The sequence below is a fragment of the Lethenteron reissneri genome, chromosome 56 (genome assembly GCF_015708825.2).
Source record: "Lethenteron reissneri isolate LAM-NWPU_2019-01 chromosome 56, ASM1570882v1, whole genome shotgun sequence".
In the NCBI taxonomy this organism is placed as follows: domain Eukaryota; kingdom Metazoa; phylum Chordata; class Hyperoartia; order Petromyzontiformes; family Petromyzontidae; genus Lethenteron; species Lethenteron reissneri.
In genome coordinates, this window is record NC_083834.1 from 9,675,384 (window position 1) to 9,702,669 (window position 27,286).

At 49.0% G+C, this 27,286-nt stretch overlaps 2 protein-coding genes across 2 annotated transcripts; both read right to left on the reverse strand.

The window, feature by feature from the left end:
- Window positions 1-5,463: 5,463 nt before the first annotated feature.
- LOC133357108 (ribonuclease inhibitor-like) lies at window positions 5,464-16,884 on the reverse strand. Its single transcript, XM_061574889.1, has 5 exons — window positions 16,758-16,884; window positions 15,353-15,436; window positions 14,796-14,897; window positions 13,757-13,840; window positions 5,464-5,563 (listed from the first exon to the last, which is right to left on the reverse strand). The coding sequence occupies exons 1-5, from the start codon at window positions 16,811-16,813 to the stop codon at window positions 5,473-5,475; spliced, it is 417 nt and encodes a 138-aa protein (XP_061430873.1). The 5' UTR covers window positions 16,814-16,884; the 3' UTR covers window positions 5,464-5,472.
- A 996-nt stretch (window positions 16,885-17,880) lies between these two features.
- Window positions 17,881-26,899, reverse strand: LOC133357040 (NACHT, LRR and PYD domains-containing protein 3-like). The gene is made up of 8 exons (XM_061574779.1): window positions 26,772-26,899; window positions 23,498-25,217; window positions 21,976-22,062; window positions 21,588-21,671; window positions 20,463-20,549; window positions 18,502-18,585; window positions 18,128-18,214; window positions 17,881-17,968 (listed from the first exon to the last, which is right to left on the reverse strand). The coding sequence occupies exons 1-8, from the start codon at window positions 26,782-26,784 to the stop codon at window positions 17,881-17,883; spliced, it is 2,250 nt and encodes a 749-aa protein (XP_061430763.1). The 5' UTR covers window positions 26,785-26,899.
- Between the last annotated feature and the right edge of the window lie 387 nt (window positions 26,900-27,286).

Genomic DNA, 27,286 nt, shown 5'->3' on the forward strand with positions numbered 1-27,286 from the left:
ATGGCAAAGACACGATTAGGCCCAGGATTGGCGGGACCTGGACCGGTTGTTTTTAAAGAAATCTTGAATTGTCACGCAAGACGAGTCTGTGTAGAAAATGTCAGGTTTTTAGGCTTCGTAGATCCGAAGATATTAAGGGTCAAAGATTCCAAAAACTATTAACGGACAACACGGCAAGTGCAATGATAATAAGTGTGTAATAATAATACAAGTCTGTAAAAAGCCCTCGGTGCAGCCATGCAATTGTTTGATTCACGTCACTTGGCAGGACTTCCACTAGAGGGAGCTCTAGAGGGCCATCTGCTCTCGAGGGTATCTTACCTACTCGGTCACGCTGGCCAGACAACTTGAGAACAGGTGAGAGTAGCCACACTTTACCCCACCGCGTGCGACCTAACGGTGGCTTAAATGTGGTTCACACATGTTTGCTGCTTGGGTGGAGGGGCGGTGGGTTGGGGATGAATTCACTTTTCCCCCCCACATTGTTTCAACTGCCAGGGCGGGAGGTCAAATCGAGCCAGCGACCTCCAGACTGCAAGTCCGGTTACATGCCAACAATTACACACTACTGTGACAGGCAGAATGTCCAACATGTAAAATGTGAATATATATATACAAAGGCAGGACCTTCCTCTGAATTACCACATTCTAAAATTAATTTCATGGTATTCCAACCGACGATTCGTAGGATCTCAAAGCATCTCCTTTCATTTCAATTTATCACTCTGAGCTTTGCCAAGTGATGTGAAGAGATTATCCTGAGATGGCTGCAACAAAAAATCTTCACTAATATACTGATGCAAAACTCAGATTTTTTTTTTACCATAATCATGTTTTTGTATGGTAGGTTAAAAAAACGTGTTGACATTGAAACTACACACGTGTAACAATAATACCAAAAATACATTAAAAAAGCACCAACAATAAAAAAACGTCAATTTGAACACATAATTGTTATATATATACACCGGATAGATCAACTTTCACAGTTTCGATTACACAATCATTGATGCGTGGGCTAAATCCTTGTTCTGCAATCACATTCCTCAATTGCTCTGCGGTTAAACAAGCAACTTCTTCCCAGTGAGAAGACGACTGAGCCGTTGGCAGAGATCGCCCTGAATGTAGTAGGATGGGGCTGCATGTCGAATAATGGAACCGATAATTAATTGGTAATCAATCACTTAAATAATAAGATACCCGCTCTACCCTTGTTCCTAGGACATGTCTAGATCTTAGCAACCATACAGGGACTCCTCTACTTACGAACGAGTTAAGTTCCAGAGTTCTGTTCATAATTCGATTTGTTTGTAAATTCAACTTTATTCCTGTCGATTCCAAACGTGTTGTACGGCGTGTACACTAAACAAGGGGTATGGCTTTAAAAGTTGTATAATCTCCTGTAGATGTAGATGCCACTGGTTCTTTATGTTCTGCAGATATAGATGCCATCACCGCCATCTATTGCGCGGCAGTTAAACTTACGACTCTCGGTCCGAACAGGTAACTGGACAGATGGACAGGTTTGTTCTTATTTCTGAAAGTTCGTAAGTCAAGTGTTCGTAAGTTGAGGAGTCTCTGTCTAGTGACATATAATCGGTCACGTAGCAGCATAGCGCTTGCTGCTGGCAGGGAAGGGGATCTGCAGCTTACAGCATCCCTGACTGACAGCAGGCCACGTGATAGACCAGAGAGTGATCTAGAGGAAGGGTCACGGAAGGGGCACACAAGGAACCCGCTGGTAGGTTCCGGAAAGGGGGCGTGGCCGGGGGCGGAGCCAGGCCACGCTGCCAGTATAAAAGGGGCCCTGGGAGGGAGCTCGGGGCTGTCGTGTGGAGTTGGTTCCCGACGCGCTGCTGCAGTCTTCACGGCCGTCTCCGTCTTCACCGTCTCGGCATCGCCAGCCAGGCAGTCTACCAGCTGTCCTGACTGGGAACCGTAGTTACTAAGTGTTAACTGTCAGGCCATGTTAATAAACAGAGTGCATCCTACTCTTAGTGTCTCCGAGTCAGTCACTACACCTGTGTTGGGTCCGTCAATAGAGGTCTTTACATCACTTTCATTATAATTTATTTTTGGTTTTAGCCACCTAATGATTTGGCAAATTGTTTTTGTCGTATAACCCTCCACCACCGACACAGTCAATGAAATTAAATTGTCACGCTGACAACTCTTTAACGAGACAATTATGATTTAAGCTCGCCGTTAAATTGAAGGGATGCAGAGCGAGATGAGAGGGGAGCACATGGTAAGGTGAAATGAGAAGAGGTAGGAGAGTGCATGAGGAGGAGCAGAGTGAGATGAGAGGACAGAGGGGGTAGTTAGGCACGGGCCGAGTCCATGGATCTTGAAGACGGTAAGAGTGAATCTGTAGTTTATCCATGGCTGTTGTTGTTTGTTCTGTGGAGGGATCTGAGAATTGGAGCGGTGTGAGGGATTGTGGTCTCATACGTGCAGGTGAGGGGTGTCTTGCGGTGGCAAAACCAGTGTGCATTTTAAAAGAGGACATTGTTCATAGCAGCAGGCTGAGACCAACAGAGGAGTCTCTGGCATACAAACCACCGTTCAAGTGGCTCCTTTTGTCTCACACGATGACCTGCAGCCCATGTCGCAGCTCGCCAAGGGAGTCCACTTCGCTCGCCGTCTCGTCAGTGAACGAATTGAGCCTCACTCTGCGGGACACGGGGACGGCGTTCGTATTTAAATGATCAGCAGAAGGATGGGACAAAAACGAGACCAAAGCACGCTTAAATGTGTGGCCGTGCTCCTTGAGCGTGAGGTGAACAAAAACTGCACGGCGCAGCGTCACGCAGCCGACCGTCACACATCCGCCCTGACCAATTAACCGCTCACACCGACTGCAGTGTTTCTGCACGGTGGTATAATCGTTTTTTTCTATAGATATTCACAAAACCCACATTTTCACACGCAGGGATATGTTCTTTATATTGAGAACATTTGCTTCCTTCGAAGTACAGTGAATTATTTTCCCTTCTTTTTTTATACATTTGGTGGGACCCAAAACGTCAAGCAGCCAGCAACAAATAGCACCATTAAAGTTATAATAGATATGAGTGAACACATTTCTTAGAATTAAGCCAGGTTATAATAACTTATAAAAAGAGACAGTGGGAGGGATTCCAAAGTCGAGTAAAGTGAGGGAAGAAGCACGATTGAGTGGGGGAGTGAATGAGTGGATGAGTGGGTGAGTGAATGAGTGGGTGAGTGGGTGAGTGGATGAGTGGATGAGTAAGTGAGTGGATGAGTGGGTGAGTAGGTGAGTGGGTGAGTAGGTGAGTGGGTGAGTGAATGAGTGGGTGAGTGGATGAGTGGATGAGTAAGTGAGTGGATGAGTGGGTGAGTAGGTGAGTGGATGAGTAGGTGAGTGGGTGAGTGGGTGAGTAGGTGAGTGGGTGAGTGAATGAGTGGGTGAGTGGATGAGTGGGTGAGTGGGTGAGTGGGTGAGTGGGTGAGTGGATGAGTGGGTGAGTGGATGAGTGGATGAGTGGGTGAGTGGATGAGTGGGTGAGTGGGTGAGTGGATGAGTGGGTGAGTGGATGAGTGGGTAAGTGGATGAGTGGGTGAGTGGATGAGTGGGTGAGTGGATGAGTAGGTGAGTGGGTGAGTGGGTAAGTGAGTGATTTGTTTTTACCAGCAGTGTGGTAAACGAAACGAGTCTGCCAGAGACTGAGTCCTCAACACGGGAGGAGGAATCAATGAGTAAAGCTCGCGGTAATGGTAACGATGGCAGCGAAAGAAGAATGATAAGGAAGAATGACCACTGGTGAGCACTGAAGCGAATCGATGAGTGCTGGGTCAATGGCCACTTTTCTCTGTGTTGAATTCTATCAAGCACAGTGATGTAGGAATTGGGTGCTCCACCTAATATAAGACAGCAGCTATTCCAACTTTGGTTATTCACAAGAGGGTATGCCATGTGTGCCAACGTGACCAAATTTTCTAAGTAAAAAAATAAGAATCCCATTGGTAAAAAAAAATTCACATAGCCTTTGTGGCGCTAAAAGAATTGCACAAATGCCTAATTATTATGAAAACCTCTACAAGAGCAGCCGCTTCACAGTACTTACCCAAGCAGCTGCAAGCGCAGAGAGCTCGTAACAATTTTACGGAGAGCGGGAACCACGTCGTTCGTCAGCGAACAGTTCCTAATGCTAAAGAGAACAAGAAAACCATGTTCATGGAACTGGTACAATATCACATAGTCCAGTATCGGTGAAATGTACGTTTTTTTTTTAAACGTTATAAAAAGAGTGACGTCCTGCTCAGTGAACATTGAGGTATTGGTGCTCATCCGTTTACAGCCCCAGTGGTGGCAATTCCAGGTACGAGTCCTATATATTTTGTAGCCGGGCGGTGACTATAAGCGCGCCTGCAATCTTAAACCAAAAATATAAATAAAAAATATTAACGTTCTGTGTTATAGTATATTTTTTATGAGGCACTGCCCCCACCTCATCCCATGATTTTTTTCGTGATTTCTCGTTTTTTTTTCTCTCGCCCCCCCCCCCCCCCAAATCCAAGGCGTTCGTTTCTCAATCCACTTGTCCTGGTGTGGGTCGTGTTAAGTAGTGGCAGTCCAGACCTCCCTTTCCCTGGCGATGGACTCAAGCACTACTACACTATACACTACACTACTATACACTACAACACTATACACTACTATACACTACACTATTATACACTGCTATGCACTACATATTACTACACACTGCTATACACTACACTCACTGGTGGAGCCAGTGGGAGGGGTGCAGTGGCACGTGCCTCCCCAATGATCCGATCGAAATCCTTAATTTCGATCGGATCATTGGGGTTTATTGGTAATTAATCGGCATTTTGCGATCCCCACTGCCACTGCGTAGCATATTATTACGTGCCAGGGACTCTATGAGATGATAGGACAATAGTCTGAGTCCATAATTGGCGATAAGTGACGGCAAAGCAGTTATAAGTGACTCAGAATTGTGCGAAGTTGCGTGTCCAGTCCACGACTTCCATGAAGGCATCACACAGCTTCAGCGAGCGCGATGCCGATCACACGTGGTTCGAATTCGACCCTCGATCGACGTCTGTGCTATCGCCGCACACGCGTCGAATACAAATCAAGGGACAAGTCCTAACTAACAACTCCTTACTTACTAACAACTCCTTACTTACTAACAACTCCTTACTTACTAACAACTCCTTACTTACTAACAATGCCCTATCATTTTTCATTGCTGGAGGGGTTGCCCCCCTGACCTGAAAATCCTGGCTCCGCCATTGACTACACTATTACACTATTATACACTACACTACTATACACTACACTACTATACAATACACTACAATACACTATACACTACACTACTATACATTACGACACACAGACTCTAGCTTTTCCCGGGGAATTCCCAGGCGTTCCCAAGCCAGCTGAGCGACATCGTCTCGTCAAGTGGTGTGCTCGTATACTTACGCCAACTCCTCCAGATGTTCATTTTCATTTCCCATTGCTTTGGCCATCATATCCACACTTGTGTCTGCGATCCGGTTATCGCTTAGCCTAGATCAAAAACAAACAAAGACAAAGATCCCAAATATAGCCTTAATAGACTGTTGGGGCAAGTGCTGTTAGCGAGGCACCTATGAAGGCTGGCACGGCACATGAGGGGGTGGGTGGCCAGCACCATGCCCGACCGCCTTTGTCTCCCCAGTGGCAATGTTTACACACCGCACCTGCTACTCATATTAGGCTGTGACAACCTAGGGGAGGCCCAGGACCGGTTCAGATAATCGTCACTGGGTGTTGGTGGTGAGCGGGAATCGAACTCGGGTCGCCGGGTTCGTAGCGCACCACGCTAACCGCTACACCACCGCTCCCCACATTAGACCACACACACACACCAGAGAATACAAAACTCTCAGGTTTTCCATACATTTTCCCCATGTACACGTGCACACCTAAATCCATTGCTGGACGAGGGCCTCCCCATGCTGTGTTGCTCAGTGGGGTTATTTGACCATACTTCACCACGCTTTTCAGTGCACGTTCGCAAAGGAGGGGATCATTGATGTGGAAGCTTAGCAGTACAGGACGATATATTTTACTAAACTGACCATCGTGTATTCCCTAGAATCGCGATGACAACCTGTTAGAGGATGGTGGTCACCCTTTGCAAAGCTATTATCCAGGCTCAAAGCCTTCTTAGCTTCTGAGATCTGATGAGATTGGGCAGATTCTGGCTGACCACCTCATGTGTATCCAGACCCCGCTTGTGATTACGGTGGCTAGGAGATGGTAACTACCTCGCCTGGTACGTTCATCCTACAGAGTGCCTTCACCACAAGGGAGAAACAAAAACAAATAGCAAAAACAATGTTGCCCGTGTAGAGGTGATACGCGCGGGGATTAAGGATCGTATGCACAGTGTGTGATGATTGGCTGTGTAGGTGGTGACGCGCGCTGACGGTGGAGGATCAGGGGTCAGCGCGGGGTCGTGGGTTACGGGGTACCGATTGGCTGTGGGCGGTGACGCGCTGAGAGGGAGTGATCAGGTGGCAGCGCAGTGTGATTGGTGGAGTAATGTTAACACGCACTGGGGAAAGCGGATCGTAGAGAGAGTGCGTCGTGATTGGTTCTTTAAGGAGCGATGCTCATGCTGAAGTACGCATCAGCCCCGCCTCTCGTGAGCAGGGGCTATAAAAGGGGATGCACACAGGCGTGAGGGCAGTGTGTAACCAGCGAAGAATGAAGACGGGGATGAAGACCTAGAGCCCTGCGGTACCTAGCCCCGCTGTCCTAAGGGGACCGGGACTCTGTGTAACCCAGAGGCGAGTGTAGTGGGTGTAGCCATAGGTCTACACGAGCCGAATGTACTATGTGTAGCCAGGGCATAGGGCTTACACGAGTCGAGTGTATTGTGTAGCCAGAGGCATAGGGCTTACACGAGTCGAGTGTATGGTGTAGCCAGAGGCATAGGGCTTACACGAGTCGAGTATATGGTGTGTAGCCAGAGGCATAGGGTCTACACGAGTCAAGTGTATCGGGTGTAGCCAGAGGCCTAGAGCTTACACGAGATAAGTGGAGTGTGTCGGAGGAAGAAGGAAGACCACACGTTGTATTGTGATACCTAAAGGATTTAATAAAAGTGTGTTACCCGTCAAGAAGTTCCTGCCGTCAATTCCCATACTTCAACTGGCGTCAGAAGTGAAACGGTCCTCCAAGCATGGATACAAGGAGGAACCGTCGGACCCACGGGATTGACCACGAGGACAACCTCGACGACGCGGGCCAGCGGGCATCAGGGGGTGAGGAAGAGGAGCTGCCCACGGGGCAGGATCCACCGACGGCGCCGGACGAGCGACGGGGGACTGACACCGTGCTTCGCGAGGCACACTCCCGTCTGGCGGACCTGCTGCTCGCCGCCGCGTCCATCTTGGCGGAGATCAGCTCGTCGGGAGGAGCGGGGACGACGGCCGACGTGCTACAGGGTCGCCCTGCAGATTCCCGCCAAAACGATTTGGCGATTCCCGCCATTTCATCCGCTCCAACTTTTGGCGGGAACGGCCATCACCACGTGGCAGCGGTTCTCCATGCGCGGCCGCTGACGTCACCAACGCGCGCGGCGGACCGCCATCACACACCCGCCACTGGGGCCGCCATCTTACACACCGACGGGGGGGCAGAGAGGAAGCACGAGGAGGAGGACGACTTTATCTTTCAGCAGCGCCTTCCCACGTTGTCAGCATTCAAGGCGGAAGGCGGGGATTGGAGCCTATTTCAGCGCAGATTTTTGGCGCATCAAGAGATGTCCGCCTGGTCCGACGCTACGGCACTGCGGGCACTACCTGCCATGCTGGACGACAACGCGCTCGCGGCCTTCACGTCCGCACGCAGGTCGGACCGCTCCACGCTCAAGGATGCGCTGGCTCTCATGGCAAAAGTCTACGGTCCTCCCTCGGCGTGCCGCCATCATTTCTACGCAAGACGGAAGGCGGACACGGAGACCGTGCTCGCCTACCGCACGGCGTTGCTCGCTCTCGCTGACGCCGCGTTCCCTCGTATGGACGAGGAGGGCCAAGATGCGATGGTTTTGGAGCAGCTGCTCAAGTTGGCGCAGGACCTGGGGGTCCCCATCAACACGGCCGACGACACCGATATTTCTTCATTACGGGTCGCCACGAGCATGCAAGCGCACGAGGTCCTTCAACGAAAGCAGGGGGTCGTCTGCAACGCTGCCGTGGCCTCAACTCCGGGTCCGGTTGGCACCGTGCCCCAAGTCGTCAGCCCACGAGAGGACGCGTTCATCGCGGGACGAGCGGGGGACTGGAGGTCGGGGGGTCGTTCGCCTCTGCGAGCGGCCCGCAAGCTGGAGCAACCGAGATCTCCGACTACTGTCATCACCTGCTATAACTGCGGCCTTCGTGGCCACGTGGCCTCCGGTTGCCGTGCCCCACGTCAGCGCGCCATGGGACCTCGGCTGGACGACGACCAAGGCCCCAAGTCATCACTGCAAACCCCGGCAAGTCGCGGCACCTCACATGCTTGGCCCGCATACTCGACACGTATGGGTCGTCGCGTTGCGACGAGGGAGAGCCGAGTAGAGTTCGGAGATTCGGTTCGGAGAGGGGGGTTCGGCCGGGACCGGGGAGACATTAAATGGTCGGAATTGGGGCACAGAATTGTGGCTGCCTCAGCGGGTTCATCCGTCGTTACCGGATCGATTGATGGGGTCGAGGTCAGGGTGTTAGTGGACACGGGGGCATCGGCGACTATTATTTCGGATCTCATTTATAATATTCTCCCGGTACAATGTCGTCCGCTTCTTCCGGTGGATGTGCCATTTTACGCCGCTAACGGGGGATCGTTGGGCATTATCGGTCAGATTAGGGCGTCCATTTGCATTGGTGATATCAAATTGTCGGGACCCGTTTTCGTTTCATCCTCCCTGGCGGTTCCTTGCCTATTGGGCACTGATTTTTTGGCGAAAATGCCCATCAAAATTCTCATTGATCAGCGTTGCATTGAACTACCATCGGGTCGCCGTATTTCATTTTTGACGAGCCCTAATGTAATTCGGACGGCGTGCGCTACCATTCAGGCGTTAGCAACACAGACCGTGCACGTGCCCCCGGGTTCACAAATGTTGATTCCCCTCCGGTTACGGAAGCCATGGGGGAAGGAGGCCTCGGAACAGGCCATGCTTTTGGGTCCTTCTAATAGGGCTGTTGGAGGTCTCGATTTATCGGTGGCTCACACTTTGGTTGGGGCAGACAGGGATCCGTTTGTCATGGTTTTAAACGCTGGGGCGCGGCCGGCCGTCATTCAGCAGGGCACCGTGCTGGCTCACGCGGCACGGGTCCCTGCGGAGGAGAGGCTGGTTGCGCAGGTTGATCCGAGCCCCACGAATAGCGTACCATCAAAGGAGGACCTAGATTGGATTGATATGCTGTGCGCGGACTCTGACGATTTGTCAGCGGTACAGTTGGGCGCGTTGCGCGGGTTGCTGATTGAATTTTCGGATGTCTTCAGTAAACATAAGTATGATATCGGATGCACGGACCTGCTACGCCACCACATTGAAACGGGCGATGCGGCACCAGTCAGGCAAAATCCCTTCCGACTGAGTCCTGCTGAGAAGGAACATGTTCAGTCGGCAGTTAACGATATGCTGGAAGCCGACATTATTTCGCCTTCTTCCAGTCCTTGGGGAGCACCTATTGTGCTCGTTAAAAAGCAGGACGGGTCCCTGCGATTTTGCGTCGATTTCCGCCGCCTGAATAAGATCTCGGTGGCCGACGCGTATCCGCTCCCCAGGATGGACGAGTCTCTCGACGCATTGTCCGGTGCGCGATACTTTTCGACTCTTGATTTATTGTCCGGATTTTGGCAGTTGCCACTCGACGAGGAGTCTAAGCCTAAGACTGCATTCCGGACTCCAGGGGGCCTGTTTCAGTTTAACCGGTTACCCATGGGACTTCACTCCTCTCCTGCGACGTTTCAGCGTCTTATGGAATTGGTTTTGTCGGGCTTGCAGTGGGAAACGTGCCTCATTTACCTTGACGATGTCATTGTTTTCGGTAAAACGTTCGAAGAACACCTCCAGCGATTGAGAGGGGTGTTCTTGCGAATGCGATCGGCTAAATTAAAGTTTAAACCGGCCAAATGCCATCTTTTTCGTAAATCCGTGAGGTACTTGGGTCACATTGTCGACTCTTCGGGGATTTCTACCGATCCTGCGAAGACGGACTGTGTCAGTTCGTGGCCGACGCCCACGTCAGTGTCAGACGTGCGCAGTTTCATCGGTTTTGCTTCGTATTATCGCCGATTCGTTGAGCACTTCGCCACCATTGCAAAGCCCTTGCACGCTTTAACGGCAAAAGGAGTGAAGTTCCGGTGGGGACCGGAGGAGGAGGCTGCATTCTGCTCCCTCCGGGACGCCTTGGTAAGGGCCCCACCCTTGCGCTATCCGGACTTTGAGAGTCCCTTCTTGCTAGACACGGATGCTAGCAACACGGGCATTGGGGGGGTGCTGTCCCAAGTCATTGGAGGGGTCGAACGGGTGGTCGCCTATGGTAGCAGGGTGTTGTCGCCGGCAGAGCAGCGCTACTGCGTCACCCGTCGTGAACTACTTGCCATTGTTTTTTTTGTACAACAATTCAGGCCATATCTCTATGGTCGTCATTTCACGGTCCGGACGGACCATGCGGCGCTCCAGTATTCATTACGGGTTGCCCAGCCCTCGGGCCAATTGTCGCGGTGGTTGGAAGTCCTCCAGGACTATCAGTTCACGACTACGTACCGTAAAGGGTTGCGACACACGAATGCCGATGCCCTGTCGCGGTTGTTGCCTTGTCACAAATGTGCGTGCTTATCGGGATCGGCGCGCTGTAAACCTCCGGTTACGGAAGGTAGGGAGGCGTTGGTTGCGACCGCGAGCACACCAATTGGGGATGGTCCCGCTACCCCAGGGGGTCAGGACTCGCTGCTCTCACTGTCGTTGATTGAGTGGGGCCGTCTCCAAATGGCGGACAGCTCCCTGCTGGCATTGCGCCGAAAGACGGAGGGTTCCGAAGGTAGCCACGACCGAACTGGCTCCTACGAGCTTAAGCAGGGCCTGTTGATGAGATGGGACAGTTTGTCCCGGCGGCATTCGATTGTGGTGCCTTCTGCTGTGAGGGGGAAGGTTGTCTTGGCCGCACACGAACGCCTCTTGCATTTGGGAGTTAACAAAACGCTTGCCCTGCTTCAGCGTGACTATTATTGGCCGGGAATGGGGGGTGACGTGGTGAATATTCTGAAGGGTTGTGTTGAGTGCGCCAGACGGAAACCACCGCCCGTGGCAGCTAATCCACCGCTGCAATCTATTCAGGTCTCGCGCATTAACGAGCTCGTTGCACTCGATATTCTGGGGCCCTTTCCGGTCACGCCTAGGGGTAATAAGTACCTGTTGGTGGGGGTCGAATATTTTACCCGGTGGCCTATGGCGTGGCCACTCGCCAACCAGTCGGCGGCGGCTGTGACGGACGCCTTTGTCCAGGGCTACGTCCTGGACAAGGGGGCTCCCGAACGCTTGCTGACTGACCAAGGGAAAAATTTTTCGAGTAAATTACTGCAGGAGGTGTGCGACCTGTTGGGTACCAAAAAGGTGCGTACCTCCCCGTACCACCCGCAGACAGACGGGATGGTGGAGAGGCTTAACAGGACATTGACCTCTATGCTGTGCCAGCAGGTGTGTGAGTCGCATGTTGATTGGGACCTGCAGGTCCCTGGGGTCCTTGCCGCGTATAGAATGGCCCCCCATGCAGCTACGGGGTTTTCCCCGTTTTTTCTAATGTACGGCCGGGAAGCCGACCCGCCCATGGAAACGCAGCTGGGTCTGCCCGCACCACGAACTAATTCTAAATTGGCAGAGCATATTAAATTTAATATTCATAAACTGACAGAGGCAAGGGAGGCCGCACGGCTTAATTCGCGGGCTCGCCAAATTGCGAACGAGCGGTTGCGGGCACGGAAGGTATCCGTGCACAATTGGGAACCAGGTGACAAGGCCTGGCTGCATTGCCCTCAGGCACCTTTGGCCACGTCGCCTAAATTGTTGAAGCCGTGGCGGGGACCCGTGGAGGTCGTGCGGGTTGCGCGCCCCCAGTGCGTTCAGATAAAATGGGGGAAACGCCGTTGGTACGTCCACCCCTCCCGACTGAAACCGTTCTCGCCTCCGTATGGCCTCCCCTTGTGTCGTGAGGGCCGAGCATGTGACGTGACCGACGACCCTGAGGGGGAATTGTCCTTGCCTGCTCCTCACATGTCTCCGCCTGACCCGCTCCCAGGTGTCTCGGAACTGACTGCTGCCGACCACCGGCGGCCGGATCTCCACGGCGGGGCCGGTCCTTCCAGGCCCGATCCGTGCCGTCTAGAGCTGCCGGAGACACCGGACGGTCGCCAACGTCCCGTTCCATACGACGGACCGGCCAGACGGACTCGCGCTAGGTCGCGCTACTTTGTGTAATCTACCACGTGCGGAGTCGAGGCAGCCGGAGCGCCTCGGCACTGCGTGGGTCACGGGGACACTTGGCGCGTTCGTTTTACGGTGTTCGCTTTTATTGTGTTGTTCGTCGGGCTGTATATTGCTTCGTATTTAAGGTTGTGTTATGTTGTTGTTGTTGTGTTACGGGGCACACTGGGATGTGGAGTTCTTTATTACTGCGTTGCGTTATGTTGTGTTGTAGGTTAACAGCCGGGCCGGCTGCAAGCTATGTGGGAGGGGGTGATGTAGAGGTGATACGCGCGGGGATTAAGGATCGTATGCACAGTGTGTGATGATTGGCTGTGTAGGTGGTGACGCGCGCTGACGGTGGAGGATCAGGGGTCAGCGCGGGGTCGTGGGTTACGGGGTACCGATTGGCTGTGGGCGGTGACGCGCTGAGAGGGAGTGATCAGGTGGCAGCGCAGTGTGATTGGTGGAGTAATGTTAACACGCACTGGGGAAAGCGGATCGTAGAGAGAGTGCGTCGTGATTGGTTCTTTAAGGAGCGATGCTCATGCTGAAGTACGCATCAGCCCCGCCTCTCGTGAGCAGGGGCTATAAAAGGGGATGCACACAGGCGTGAGGGCAGTGTGTAACCAGCGAAGAATGAAGACGGGGATGAAGACCTAGAGCCCTGCGGTACCTAGCCCCGCTGTCCTAAGGGGACCGGGACTCTGTGTAACCCAGAGGCGAGTGTAGTGGGTGTAGCCATAGGTCTACACGAGCCGAATGTACTATGTGTAGCCAGGGCATAGGGCTTACACGAGTCGAGTGTATTGTGTAGCCAGAGGCATAGGGCTTACACGAGTCGAGTGTATGGTGTAGCCAGAGGCATAGGGCTTACACGAGTCGAGTATATGGTGTGTAGCCAGAGGCATAGGGTCTACACGAGTCAAGTGTATCGGGTGTAGCCAGAGGCCTAGAGCTTACACGAGATAAGTGGAGTGTGTCGGAGGAAGAAGGAAGACCACACGTTGTATTGTGATACCTAAAGGATTTAATAAAAGTGTGTTACCCGTCAAGAAGTTCCTGCCGTCAATTCCCATACTTCACCCGTATTGAAACGGCTGTAAGCCGTATGGACCTGAAAACTCAATTTCCCTGTACAAAAATACAGGGTAAACCGTATGGGTTGACATGGTATGTGAATGTGACACATTTGAGCGGTCAGAATTCATAAAATTGCAAGTCAACAGTTGGTGTGAGGCTGGTTCTCTCACAACTCTCACCGGAGCACCTTCAGTCTGCTGCAGGCAACGATGATATCACGAAGGGCAGACGCAGATTTTTCCGTCATACCACATCCTTGCATGCTACACACAGGGGAACACAGACCAAACAGGAGTTATAATAATCGTTCACGAAACTTGTCATTCACCTTCAATCAAATCCAGAGACAATGTAAAAAGTACCCAAATTACGACCGTACATATGTATGTTGAACTTCTTTCACAACCGTACGTAGCCAATTGTGCTAATCGGTCTACAAGCATATTGAGTGTTTACTTACGTACAGCGCGGGTGAGGACACGGAATGAGCCGTCTGTTTTTATTGGTTTGAGGAGCAGCTTAATAATAATAGTACGAGCGCTATTATTACCATGTTTGTTATCTCTTACGCAAGCTCGAACAACCGCAGCCTGGCTAATTCACCCATCGATAACTGAAAGTTCACTCTACGCTGGTGATGTAATAATAATTTCAACTTGTAACGTGGTGCGAGGAACCGCAGACAAGCGGGAAGGCAGCCACGCGATGAGAAGGCGCGAATTGCCAAAGCTCTGCAGTCCTCTGTATGCCAAGGTGTTATCGGCCAATCAATGAGTGTCTACATGTGGGAGGAAGCTGGAGCACCTGGAGAAAACCCACGTGTGCCCATACCAATGGAACATATGGAGTCCACATTTTACCGTACCACATTCTCATGGCAAGCACCTTGACACCCATGGGAAAGGGAGGTTTCACAACATTTGCATGCGTGATCCACCAGCCCCAAAAGAATGTGTGTTAAGGCGCTCTTCTTCCACCTCCAACTCAGCTTATATATAAGCTCCTAGCTTGGCAGTGTCTCATTCTTCACCTGAAGACGGCTGCTTGCGTTGTAGCCGAAACGTCGTGAGAATTATTTTATTATGTTTTATTTTTATTATTTTATTACTTCCCTTCTACGTGACTTTACCGAAAAATCAAGAAGATGAATCCCTGCAGTCACGAAAGCTTTAAATCGAAATTTAAAGTTGTAATCGTAACACAACAAAAAAAACTCACTGCAACTTCTCCAGTTGAATTTGTCTCCCAGCCTTCCTCTCGTCCAGTAGCGCTCGAGCGAGCCGTCTTGCGCCATCGTCCTCGATGGCATTCTCACCAAGCCTGCGGTACGCGGCACATAAGAGCACGGCTCCATTCTGTGTCTCCGCACGAGCGTGAAAAAAACATGTTTTAGTCCATCACCCCTATTTGACATATATTTAAGGCTAGTAAAAGTCTGGTCCTTGTCCTGCTGAATCTCATCAGCAGGAACGGGCTCGTCACCTCTTTACCTTAACACACTCAATCCTCTTACAGATGGATATTAACCCACTTGCTGTACTGCCATCAAACCCTGGCAAAGCCGTGAGGTGGTGGCCTCGCGATGCCCACGTGTAGGGATGGAGTTTCACAAACGTGTGTGTGATCCACCAACTTCACTGCTGGGTTGCAGGCCCCGTGCAGCATTGCCACCAGAGCCCGCGTATTTGCATTGTAAAATATGAGTCGCGTGTACATAACATATCGATTAAGGTATACATAGAGAGAACGGTTATTTATTTATGTATTGAACTTACACAAGCGTCTTCAGGTTGGGACAGCTCTTGATGATGGCTTGGAGATGTGGACCCGACTTCTGGGTGAGGGAGCAATTCCAAAGACTGAAAGCAGAGAGAGAACACACAAACAATCTCGAGTGACTGGATAATACTCCCGTGGAGGTTTTTCGCGCTTGTACTGTGCAGCTCCTGCCATGTGTGTTCAGGATGCACCACCGCGTAGGAGCTGAGGGTTCAGTTCCCGAAGATGTTCCTGCTTCTTCACTTCCTGAACAAGCTACTAGCACGCGGAGCGATACGTCGGTTACCATGCCGAGCAATGTGCGGTCAAATCCCGAAAAACGTACGGAGCGGTGACTGAATGTTCACTCCACCCAGGCCAATCAGTTTGCACAATGCATAGTAGACTGTGGAGAATGGTACTATTGGGCAATATTGCAGGACTTGCTTCCACTGTTAACATTAGTCTCTGGCAAAGTGTCCTACCCAAGCCCACTTGCTTTTATCAACAGTCAATATGCCATCTCCAACTCGTGTAGGTTCTCTAATCCATAAGTTATTTTTTACGGCACTTTTCAGATTTCGAACAATTTTCTTCGTGCCACGGTGGCTAGGAGATGTTAACTACCTCACCTGGTATACAGGGGGTCGTGGGTTCAATCCCTACTCGGACGATGCCTGTATATTTATAGTTTGCATATTTCTCCCCATGGTCGTGTGGATTTTTCTCTGGGTCCTATGGTTTTTCCCTCCACATTTAGAAACATGCGTTGAGAGTATTTGGCTGTTATAAATGCCCATGTGATGATAATCCACTTTGTTGCGCGATAATTTGTGGCCCAGGTCGTTTAAAAATAAAGAGCTATATACTGTAGTTCAGTGGGCCTTACCTGGCAAAGTAAAAAAATATAGTATATAGTGGTAATGTCTATATCCGTGACGACATCACAACTATCCCTCTATTTAAGAATGAAATAGGATTTCTCCACAAATCTGGCTGTCGCCTGATGAAGCTGGTTGTAATTACTGGCGAGACGTCGTACTCAGATTGTAAATGTTGTGAATTTACTCTCCAACACACCGGTGGTACAGAATTAGTAAAGAATTGGCACGTTCTGTTTACGTGACAAACCTTACTAATTGTCTGTATTTGGTGGTGGCGGGTTTAACGACACGTTTATATTTACACGATAGAACCCAAAAAAAACGGAATTATGGATAATATTGGTTGTGAAAGCCTATGTGTTAAGCATCATATATCTGTGTGTCTCTCAGGAGTTAAGGACGCACATATTTTTTTCTATACAAATTACGCATGGAGATTAATTTTGAGTCATACAAAAAGACAACTTAAAATGTATCCATCGCAGGCATTCCAAGTATAGAAGAGGTAAGGAGGTGGATATATGTGGCAGGAACTCACTGCAGTGTCTCCAGGTGTTTTTCACTCTCAACCAATCCCTTTGCCAGCAACATCATCCCAGCATCCTTGAGGCAGTTGTGGCTCAGCCTGCGGTGATCAAATCAGGCAGGGGGTGAGAAGCAGTGGCAATCGCGGCCTGCGACGTAGGAGGTAAGGCCGCATGGCCGCAGTGGCTCGCACACAACACAGCTGGCGGAGGGGCCTCCCTTCTGAGGAGGAGGTCTAGAGGAGGGGGACTTGTTTCAGAATCAGAATATGTATTTATACTGGAGGAGGAATCCGATGAGCTGTACAGCTCTTTTTTTTACAGATGTCCAGTAGGGGCGTGTAAGAAAGTTACGCAACACCGTGCGGAATATATGCCTGCACGTTGAACTTCTTTCGCACTGTACGTAGCCAACCCATCCTTCCCTCTACCCCTCAGCCGCAGTGGCTTGCACTCACCACAGCTGGCGGAAGGGCCTCCACTGAAGTCTAGAGGGGGGACTGTGTATAAAAGTGACAGGGAACAGTTCACAACGCCGTGCAGTATGTATGTTGAACTTCTTCCGCACTGTATGGAGCCAACCCGTCCTTCCCTCTACCCCTATTCGTTTAATCAAAAGAAAAGAATAATCGGCCATCCCTGTGAAACGCCGACAATCGGGATGAGTATGACCTGTAACTCCGGGCAGCGTGTGTGTTCATAGTCGGAAGCGTACCTTGCATTGGAAAACGTGAACACGGAATATAATAACAGGGACTCCTCAGCTTACAAATCGTAAGTAGATTTGTTCGTAAGTCCAACTTTACTCCTGTCGATTCCAAACGTGTTGTACGGCATGGACACTAAACACGGGGAATGGCTTTAAAAGTTGAATATTTTCCTCTAGATGTAGATGGCACTGGTTCTTCATGTTCTGCAGATGTAGATGTCACTGGTTCTTCATGTTCTGCAGATGTAGATGACACCACTGCCGTCTATTGCGCGGCAGTTGAACTTACAACTCTCGGTCCGAACAGGCAACTTGGATATGCGGACAGGTTTGTTCCTTTCTCTTAAAGTTTGTAAATCGAAAGTTCGTAAGAAGAGGAGTCCCGGTACACGAAAAAGAATTACGACTTTATTTGGTTGTCACAGAACTTACCCAAGCTCCTTGAGGCCTTGGCCCGCAGCAACGATATCGCAAAGTGCATGACCCGAGTCCTCGGTCAGCGAGTTGTTCCAAATACTAAAAACAAACACCAACAAAAAACAGGCGCACGCGTTTGATGACAGTTTCGTTTTCTACCATTATTACTTCTCCAGCCGAGTCGTTGTTGAAAAACGTCGTCGATATCCTGATGCCCCCCCCAACGTGCACCGGTCGGGGGGACGTCGACAACTCAACTGCAACTCCTCCAAACGCCCTTTCCCTTGAGACACTCCATCCACCAACATCCTCACGCCGGCATCCATGAGCTTGTTGTCGTTCAGCCTGTAAAAGCCAAATGCACAGTAGAACCCCCCTTTTAATGACTTTGCACTCCTATCGTGTTGTTTGTATTTTTGTTGTTGTAACTTTCTGACCCCGTGCCCCTACCAGACATCTGTGAAAAAAAAGCTTCATCGCTCATTTTGATTCCTCCAGCATAAATAAATACCCTGATTCTGAAAGTAGCAAGGTGGTACAGCCCGCTGTCTCAAGTAATCTCGACAAGCAAATCTAGCATCTACAGAGGCACACGCTGTCGTGATCATTCTCTTGTTTATCTTCTCACTTACTGGAGTTTCCTCAAGTGGCGGCAGTTGACGGCGATGTTGCGTAGAGCTGAGCCAGCATCATCCGTCAAGGAGCAGTCCCACAAACTGAACACAGAGAACACACACACTTTATTAAGGAGTTTCGACATGGCTCTGCAATATCATAATAAAATACATTTATATGCATCCATAACAGAGGTTTTTTGTGTTAAATCACGTAAATCTAAATGTGTTGTTAAACCGGCCACCATCCAACACAGCCATTTAGTAAGGTTTGTCACGTAAACAGAACATGCCAATTTGTTACGAGTGTAGTGTAATAGCGCCGTCTGTTGTCCAGCAACGCTAACTGCGGTAGACGAGCAGTACACACGCCGGTGAGCATTTACGTGGGTGTGTCGGCAAGGAGGAGGAACTGTGGTCACAGAGACCCCGTCTGGAAGCCCCTAGAACCCGCTAGTGGGTTCGAGAAGGGAGGCGTGGCCAGGGCGGGGCCAGGGCGGGGCCAGGGTGCGCCGGGTAGGATAAAAGCAGCGGACAGCGAAAGCTCATGGCTGCCGGTTCTGGGAAGTGGACTCGTCTCGTCATTGCTGTCGTCTTTGCCGCCTTCGTCGCTGCTGTCTTCACTAGACATTGCGCGGCCGGATAGTTGTTGGCCATCTCGGTCGACGCCGTAAGTGTAACACGGTCAGGGTTGTGTCAAGGCTGGGCTATACGACTTGGGAGCAGCGAAGGCGAACCTGCGAACCTGAAAGTGTGAATAAAGAAGGTGCCTCCTCAAGAACCTTGTCTCCTGCTCCGCTGACACTACACTAGTACAGCACACCGGTGTGTTGGAGAGTAAATCCACAACATTTATTGAGTACGATGTTTTGCCAATAATTACAATGAGCATCATCAGACGACAGACAGATTTGTGGATAAATCATCCTGTTTCGTTCTTAAATAGAGGGATAGATGTGATGTCGTCACGGATATAAACATGGCCACTATACTATACAATTTTTTTTCTACTTTACCAGGTAAGGCCTACCGAGCTAAAAAGCTATTTTTTCAGAGACGACCTGGGCCACAAATGATAGCTCAATGGAGTGGATTATCACGTGGAAATTTATCACAGCCAAATACTCTCAAAGCATGTTTTTAAATGTGGAGGGAAAAAACAGAGGACCCAGAGAAAATTCCACGCAACCATGGGGAGAAACATGCAAACTCTAAATTTACAGGCATCGTCAGGGTCCGGATCAAACCCATGACCTCCTGTATACCAGGCGAGGTAGTTAACATTTCACCACCATGGCACAAAGATAATTGTTAGAAATCTGAAAAGTGCACAAAAGCACAGAAGAAGGGTGGGGTGCATGCTTTGAATTATTCTTGTCCGCGATCTACCCAGCCACCACCGGAGGTGGCCATTCGCTGGCAGCGCACCGCTAAACATCTGTAATATGAGGATATATCCGGCTCACTGACGTATCACAACTCGTCATGGTGATTGGCTCTGCCGGTCCTGGTTTATAGCCAATGGGGGGAAGCCTAGGGGCGTGGCCCTGACATGATGGCAAGGTGACAGTTGTAAGGAGATGATTGGTTCTGCTGGCTTTGGCCACAGCCAATGGGGAGATGAGTCAGGGGCGTGGTCCCGGGAGCTGACGAGGGAGCCTGGAAGATTCCATGCAGGCTAACGAGGATTGGCGGAAACGTACCACGTGACCCGGGTATTAAATAGGGGTGGAGACGAACGACACGTGGTCAGAACAGGAACGAACAGAGGAGGGAGGCCACGCGGGAGCGGGGCTCCGAGTTGCCACGTGGCAGTGTGTCTCTCTATATCTGTCCCTCTCCTGCTGCCTATCAGCAGCGTGAAGTAAACTGTAAGATAAGTTGAATAAAAGACGAATTCCAGAAGTCGCCTCAACGAGCTTTATTACACATCCACACGGCGGCCGCGTTCCCGTCTACAATAGGTGTCCGCCACTTACTCCAGTTCTTCCAAATGTACACCTCCTCTGGAGGTACCCTCTGCAAGAATGTTGATGCCCGCGTCCTTGAGAACATTATGACTGAGCCTGCGGAACACGAAAGAGACAAGGGTGGGGAGAAACAGCCATGATTTTGACATGTTTTAGATGTTATGTGTTCAGTCAATGCGATATTCGCCAAGGGCAATCACTACTGTCTGTGTGTGTCCAACCTACAGTATGCATTGTAAACGGGGAATAATATGTTTCACCGAATATAGTCCGGGTCACTGGTAGACTGGAGTAGGTGCATGACTTGTCACCACCAGCCATACCTTATCTCAACGGAATCATATAGGCACCTTAACCAAGGCGCTTTTACAAAGAGTTAACAACGGTACTACATATGAATGTGATGATGGAGATGAGGTGAGTGAAATAGACGAGAGGAAGCAATGGGGGTAAATCTGTGATGCTTGAATTCGGTGAAAGCGAAATTTATGACTGTAAATGATGATGAATGGATTTAATGAATGGGGTTAATGAGTGATAGCTGTGTAATGAGAATATGAAGAGGGAACAGTAACGGTGGTACTCTTAGGTTTTTTCGGTAAAGTCACGTAGGTAAAAAATTTAAATTAATAAAAGTAAAATAAAAATAAAAATCACGACGTTTCGGAGGCAACACAAGCTTCCGTCTTCAGGTGGAACCGTCACAACTTGTGTTGCCTCCGAAACGTCGTGATTTTTATTTTTATTTTACTTTTATTAATTTTTATTTTTTATCTACGTGACTTTACCGAAAAAACCTAAGAGTATGAATCCTTGCAGTCACGAAAGCTTTAAGTCAAAATTTATTTTTTATCCGTTTTGATTTTGCCATTTTAATGACCCAGGTCACTCGTGCAAATGAAACACATTCTGGTTTCGCGAGTTCTCACCTGGTTACACAACATCGACTTGACACTTGATTTGACCACGGCATTGTACAGTCAGTTTAATTGATACATAAACACCACAGGAGGAAACATTTAATCAGCCTGTGTCAAATGGATGTATTTGTCAAATGAAATTCTATATGGTGCAATGATTCGTAGGGAGTGGTCTGCACACATAATGTATTTAATAATCCATCACACCACTTACAAGAGCTTTCTCAAACCATGGCATGAGTTGAGTATGTCACGGAGGTCAGCGCCAGACTCCTCTGTCAATCCGCACCTGTAAAGCCTAAACAGATAGAAAATATTTAGATGTTTGCATTATTTAAATATTGTAATTCCTCGTTTAACGAGGTTGATACGTTCCTAAAATGGGTAGCATTAGGTGAAAATCGCCTTTGGTGAAAACAATTGCCAGTCTTACGCGATATTATCATTGACTGTGAGGTTTGTTACATTAATCGTGGTTTGTATTCACGTTGTCCAGCGAAACGTCTATTACTCTTAACCTTTGGTATAACGAGTGTGATGCCACGCTCGTTCCATGCATCAATGCACCGTTGCCTCGCGGCGACGTGAATGAAGATGCTCACCGCAACTCCTCCAAATGCCGTCCTCCCTTGGCCAGACTCTCCGCCAGATGCCTCATGCCGAGGTCCGCAAACTCATTCCTGTCCAGGCTGTAAAGAATAATATAGTGGACAAAAATTAGTGTGAGCTAGCCGGGTGGAAGTATCTCATCATCAACATCATCATCACGATCCATGGGCAGATAGCCCGTAGGTGTCTACTGCACATGTTGTTATTTGGCGGTATCTACACGAATGCTGAGATTTATTTACGCGCTCCCATTCCACATTTGGCCAATCCGTTCCCTTCCACAACTCCGGGTCCCGGGTTACAAACCCCTCACTGTTCCCCTCTGGCCTGAGTTTGGGTCGTGCTGTATCGGTGTTATTTAGCTCCTAGGACTCTCCGGGTCAAACCCAATTATGGTTGACACAAATTAGATTTTTGGGTCATGAAGTTGTCGCATGATGAACCAACGCACCAATGTTTTACTGCATCGGCAGCACCGGCACGTTGGTGACCATTCGAAGCATCCCAACATCAATTAAAAATCGTAATATTGCGTCGCAAAAGCCTATGGTTGAATTTCAGAATCAAAATGTTTACTTATCCTGGAGAAATCCGATGACCTATGAAGCTCTTTTTCATAGGTGTCCAGTAGGGGGTAGAAAGTTACTCGAGGTGGGTCGAAAAGTGACCAAAAAATTAACAAAAAGGGGGCCGTCATCACATGTCCATGTCAAAGCAGAAGATTCGTGCTGGATACAGCCACATCTGCCAATGTAATTTCTAAAATGTATCCTTAACAATGTAATGAGAATTAAATTTTAACGTACAATTGTTATTGAGTGACTGTGTGTTATCTTTGTGTGGTTTGGGACTGCTTTTGCTGTTATTTTACTGCCTTTCCAAAGCTTGGGAAATGAGGATGCAATGTGAACTTATATACTTGATTTATCTAAGAGGCACCATGGTGGTGAGATGTTATCTTCTTCGCCTGGAATGTAGGAAGTTGGGGGTTCGATCCCGAACCTGACCACCTCTATGTTTGGAGTTTGCATGTCTCTCTCCCTGTGGTCGCGTGCTATTTTTTCTCTGTGTCCTGTTTTTCCCTCCACATTTAGAAACATGCATTTAGTCTATTTGGATAATTTTGCTGCTATAAATGTCCAAATGATAGGCCACTTTGTTGAGCTGTTATTTGCGGCCAGGTCGCTTTTGAAACATACGTTAATACACCAGTGGGCTTTTGCTTGGTAGGATGAGGATGGTTTAGTTTTATTTGTTTGTGTTTGGGTGATTTGTGTACCTTTCTCGTACTTTGCACTCCGATCGTGTTTTTGTACTGTTTGTTGTTGTGACGTTCTTACCCTGTGGCCCTATTGGACATCTGTGAAAAAGAACTTTATAGCTCATCGGATTCCTCCTGCAGAAGTAAATATTCTGATTCTGAAAAAAATATTCTGAGGTGGCAACCCCTATTTGACCACTTGTGTGGTTTGAGTGCCGACAAAGTCGCAAACAACGCAGGGAGGGCCACCTTACCTCAATTCCTTGCACATGTTCATTGCGGGAACAAGTTCCTTCACCTCCCGTTGCCGGAGGCCACAGTTGTTCAACGCGAGGGTCTCCAAAGGGTTGCTCCGGCTCTTCACGGCGTAGGAGATCGTGGTGCAGTCCATGGGGGACAAACGCGTGTTCGACAGGTTAATCTTTGCCGTCACTTCCGCTATGTTCTGTGCGGTTTGTGGATCCTGCAGCTCAAACAGGCAATGGAGCAGATTAACCACCTTGTTGTTTTCCTCTTCAAATTCCTTCACTCCCTCCGCAATCCAATTGAGGGTGTGTTTCTGGGATTCCTTAGACGGAGGTCCAATACAATCTTTCAGGATTTTCCAAGGCTTTGGCGATGCAAGGCCACAAATAAACCTTTTGACCATTTCATATCGGCCGTCACGGGAAATCTGAATCTTCTTGATGACCTCAGATGCTGTGTGCTGAGGAATGCTTTGTTGCTTAATTAACTTTGAAGAAGGATTCCGATGAAGGTACATGGCCAGTGATGCAAAGTACTCCTGAATCGTCAGGTGGGAAAAGGAGTACATTTTGACTGAATTAAACTCCTCATTTTTGAACAACTCACTGATGAATGTGCCTTTCAGGCTACTGACATTGACGTTAGCATCTTGCAAGTCGCGATAGCTGAACAATTGAATGTGCTTTTCAATTCCCCACAAGGCGAGTTTTGCAAGTTCTGCAACAGTCTTCCTCGGATTAGTAATCTTTCCCCTGTGATGAGTGATGAGCACATACAAAAACTTGGAGAAGAGATCAGTCATTGTCAGTGTAGCAGACTCTGAGTCGAATTGTTTGTCTCGGCTTATAAAAGGCTTCAACGCTGTGCCGGCTATGTAGCAGAATGCTGGGATGTAGCACAGATTAAATACATTTTCATACTTTTCCAGCGATGACGCAATCTCTGACCCAAGACCATCTTCCGGATACAGTTTGCAAAGGTACCCTTTGATCTCTGCCCTTGTAAAGCCCGAAATTTCCACAAATCGATCGACCTTCACACCGCGCAACTGGTCAATTGCAATGGGACGAGTTGTCAGCAACACAGAGGCCTCGGGCAGCAGTTTTCCTATCACTAGTCCGCCAACAATGGCTTCTATGCTTCCCTTGTCGTCGAGGCCGCTGCAGGCATTTGCAATGTCGAGGGGGTTCCTGAACTCATCCAGCCCGTCCAGGACCAGGAGGACGTCACGAGGGTCGTGAAACATGCTGTTGGCCATACTGCCCAGGTCCGAGTGCTGCCTCCGTAAAATTTCACGAAGTGAAATGATTCGGGGATAGCTATTCAGCTCTCGCAACTGGATGTACACGATGATCTTAAAATTGACGTGAAAAAATGTTTCAACCGACAAGAGTTCGTTTATCATCATTTTAGTCAAGGTGGTTTTCCCAATGCCCGGCACGCCAACCAACACAATCAGGTGGGGAAGCTCTGAACTGTTTTTACATGGATCAAACAGTTGCCTACAATAGAACCCAGTATTCTTCAAATCCTCCAATATACGCTCCTGATTCTTCACCGCCGTAATGACCGCGTGATCCTTGGCGCTGTCTTGGTAGTGATAGTCGAGCAGGAGAGGTTGCACAAATCTCTCTTTGATGAGCGTGCTTTGTCCAGGATTGGAATTATAGTCGATTATGTATGACGTTCGTCGTTTTAAGTACTCATAATATATCTGCAGTGCATTATCTGAGGGAAGATCGAAAAGGAGTTTAAAATTGTAAGTCTTATTATTACGGCAAGTAAATTACATTTACAATTACAGTGGACTTCTGATTATCCGCGTGCGGTTTATCTGATTTGCGGATTAACCGCGCACCTGAGATTTTGACGTAAATTAATAACTCATGGATTCTCCCTTCCAAAGTAATCATCTAAAACACTTATACATTGTTATTCTTGGAAATATGTATTACAAGTCACATGATTAAACCAAACAAATGTGTGCTCCGGTTAATCCGAAATACACGTAATTGCCTCTACAGTACAGTAGTTGCATGACAACAGTGGGCGGAGTTTGATTTTGATTGGCATGGCTCTGCTATCCACTCGTTGGATGATTCTTCTGCATGGGAGCAGGAAAGTGTTATCACTGAGCAACTCAATTTTCTTAACCTAAACGGAATTTATAACAACACATTTATATATTCACATGATCTAACCCCAAAAAAACCTGTATTATGAACAATGTATACCTATATTAGTGTTTTTTGACAGAGATTCGCGGTAAATGATTATAGTTTTGGATTATCCGGGATTTTGAATTACCCACGGCCATCCTCCCCGTCATTAGCGTGGATAATCGAAAGCCTACTGTACAATATGCACGCATTTCTATTTTCGCACATTGATTTGCAATGCAATGTTGACGAGTGTCAAGTACCTCGTTCGTTAGTTGTGTAATATTCCTAAAGGACTCTATACTCGTTCTCTCCAATGTCGATGTTTTTGTGTGTGTTGTTGCCGCTGCTGCTGCTGCACTCACGCACCACGCTTCTCCCTTGTAAGAAAAAAAGCTGAGAAACTGGCTAAACGGGAGATCGTTCGTGCAACAAATCGAATGCACTTCAACTTTGTTGTCTGGGGCCTCGAGGAAAGGTCCTTATCAGGTTGCAGACTGTGCAGAGCGCGAGCAGCCACATGGCGCTTGCTTGTACCTCGTCGCTGCAGCAACGCGTCTCTCTCCTGTTTTGGCACCGTTGCTTTGGCTCTCCCCATCTCTAAACCAGTCGAATTTAAAGCCGCGTTGCTCATATTTAAGGCCTTGCGAGGGGTTTGCTTCACTTCATATTCAGGAGCTGATGTAACCTTTCGCCCCGGCGTAGTCTTTTTAAGGTCTGCCGATGATGCCTCTTTTATGCAAACCCTCGATCTCGGCTGCGTCCTTGCGATGGTCTGAGAGTTTAGGGCGGTGGCCCCCGAATTGTGGAACTCCATATTGGTGCCCCCCCAAAACCCGGTTGTGGAACAATCGACTGGCGCCCAGAGAAAACTCCACGCATTCGAGGGGGAAATACAACTATCCCATACATTTTTTGCTGTGCCGCTTTCTCCTGGCAAGCCAGCGTTATGACACCTCCATGCCCACAGGAAGAAAGCTTCGCAACATTTTGTGCGCTCCACCAACACTCCCCTCCTCAGTTGCTCGATTACAGGCATGCGCCACCCACCACCACCACTACCACCACCCGGCACCCTCGGTAAACAGGAGTCGTGAAAAGTCGGTGCAATAACGGAACTGACCTGCATTGGGCATCGGTCCATCTGTGTGTGAATCTCTTCCAGCAGCTTTGTACGTATAGCGGCCCGGTGGCTGAGAGTTGTTTTTCCGTTTCCATGCAATGTAGACTCCGACCAGCAGGATTCCAGCAACGACAACAGAGCAGATGACGATGACCGCCATGGCTGCTTTTGAGAGTCCTAATGAATAAAAACAACTTTGCGCTATCTCACCGTTCATTGTCCAACTGCACAAGCGGACACAGAGCCTCGTCCAACTAAAACCTTTGAGGGCTTTTTTTGTTAATTTCACGAAATAAAAATACTAAAGTTCGCATCAAATTAAAATGTGCAAGAACATATAATATGAAACGCGAATACATTCTGGGGTGCAGTGGGGGCCACAGCGCGTTGTGTATTATTAGCCCAGTGAATGGGAACAACCAAACGACAAAGTTGCTTAATGGAGCTGGCGAGAAATCACCCAACCCCCCTTCCCCCAGTGAGGAGCTCGCATCTGGCTCCAATTCCAAAGGCTT

What these genes read in the sequence shown, in the direction of transcription:
- LOC133357108 (XM_061574889.1), bottom strand. Translation starts at nt 16,813, where the DNA reads ATGATGTTGCTGGCAAAGGGATTGGTTGAGAGTGAAAAACACCTGGAG. An exon ending in AAACACCTGGAGACACTGCA is followed by an intron (nt 15,437 to 16,757) that starts GTGAGTTCCTGC and finishes CTCTGCTTTCAG; the next exon opens with TCTTTGGAATTGCTCCCTCA. An exon ending in CCCAACCTGAAGACGCTTGT is followed by an intron (nt 14,898 to 15,352) that starts GTAAGTTCAATA and finishes CGCGTACCGCAG; the next exon opens with GCTTGGTGAGAATGCCATCG.
- LOC133357040 (XM_061574779.1), bottom strand. An exon ending in GTACATTTGGAAGAACTGGA is followed by an intron (nt 18,586 to 20,462) that starts GTAAGTGGCGGA and finishes CTCTGTGTTCAG; the next exon opens with TTTGTGGGACTGCTCCTTGA. An exon ending in GGGCGTTTGGAGGAGTTGCA is followed by an intron (nt 17,969 to 18,127) that starts GTTGAGTTGTCG and finishes GTTTGTTTTTAG; the next exon opens with TATTTGGAACAACTCGCTGA.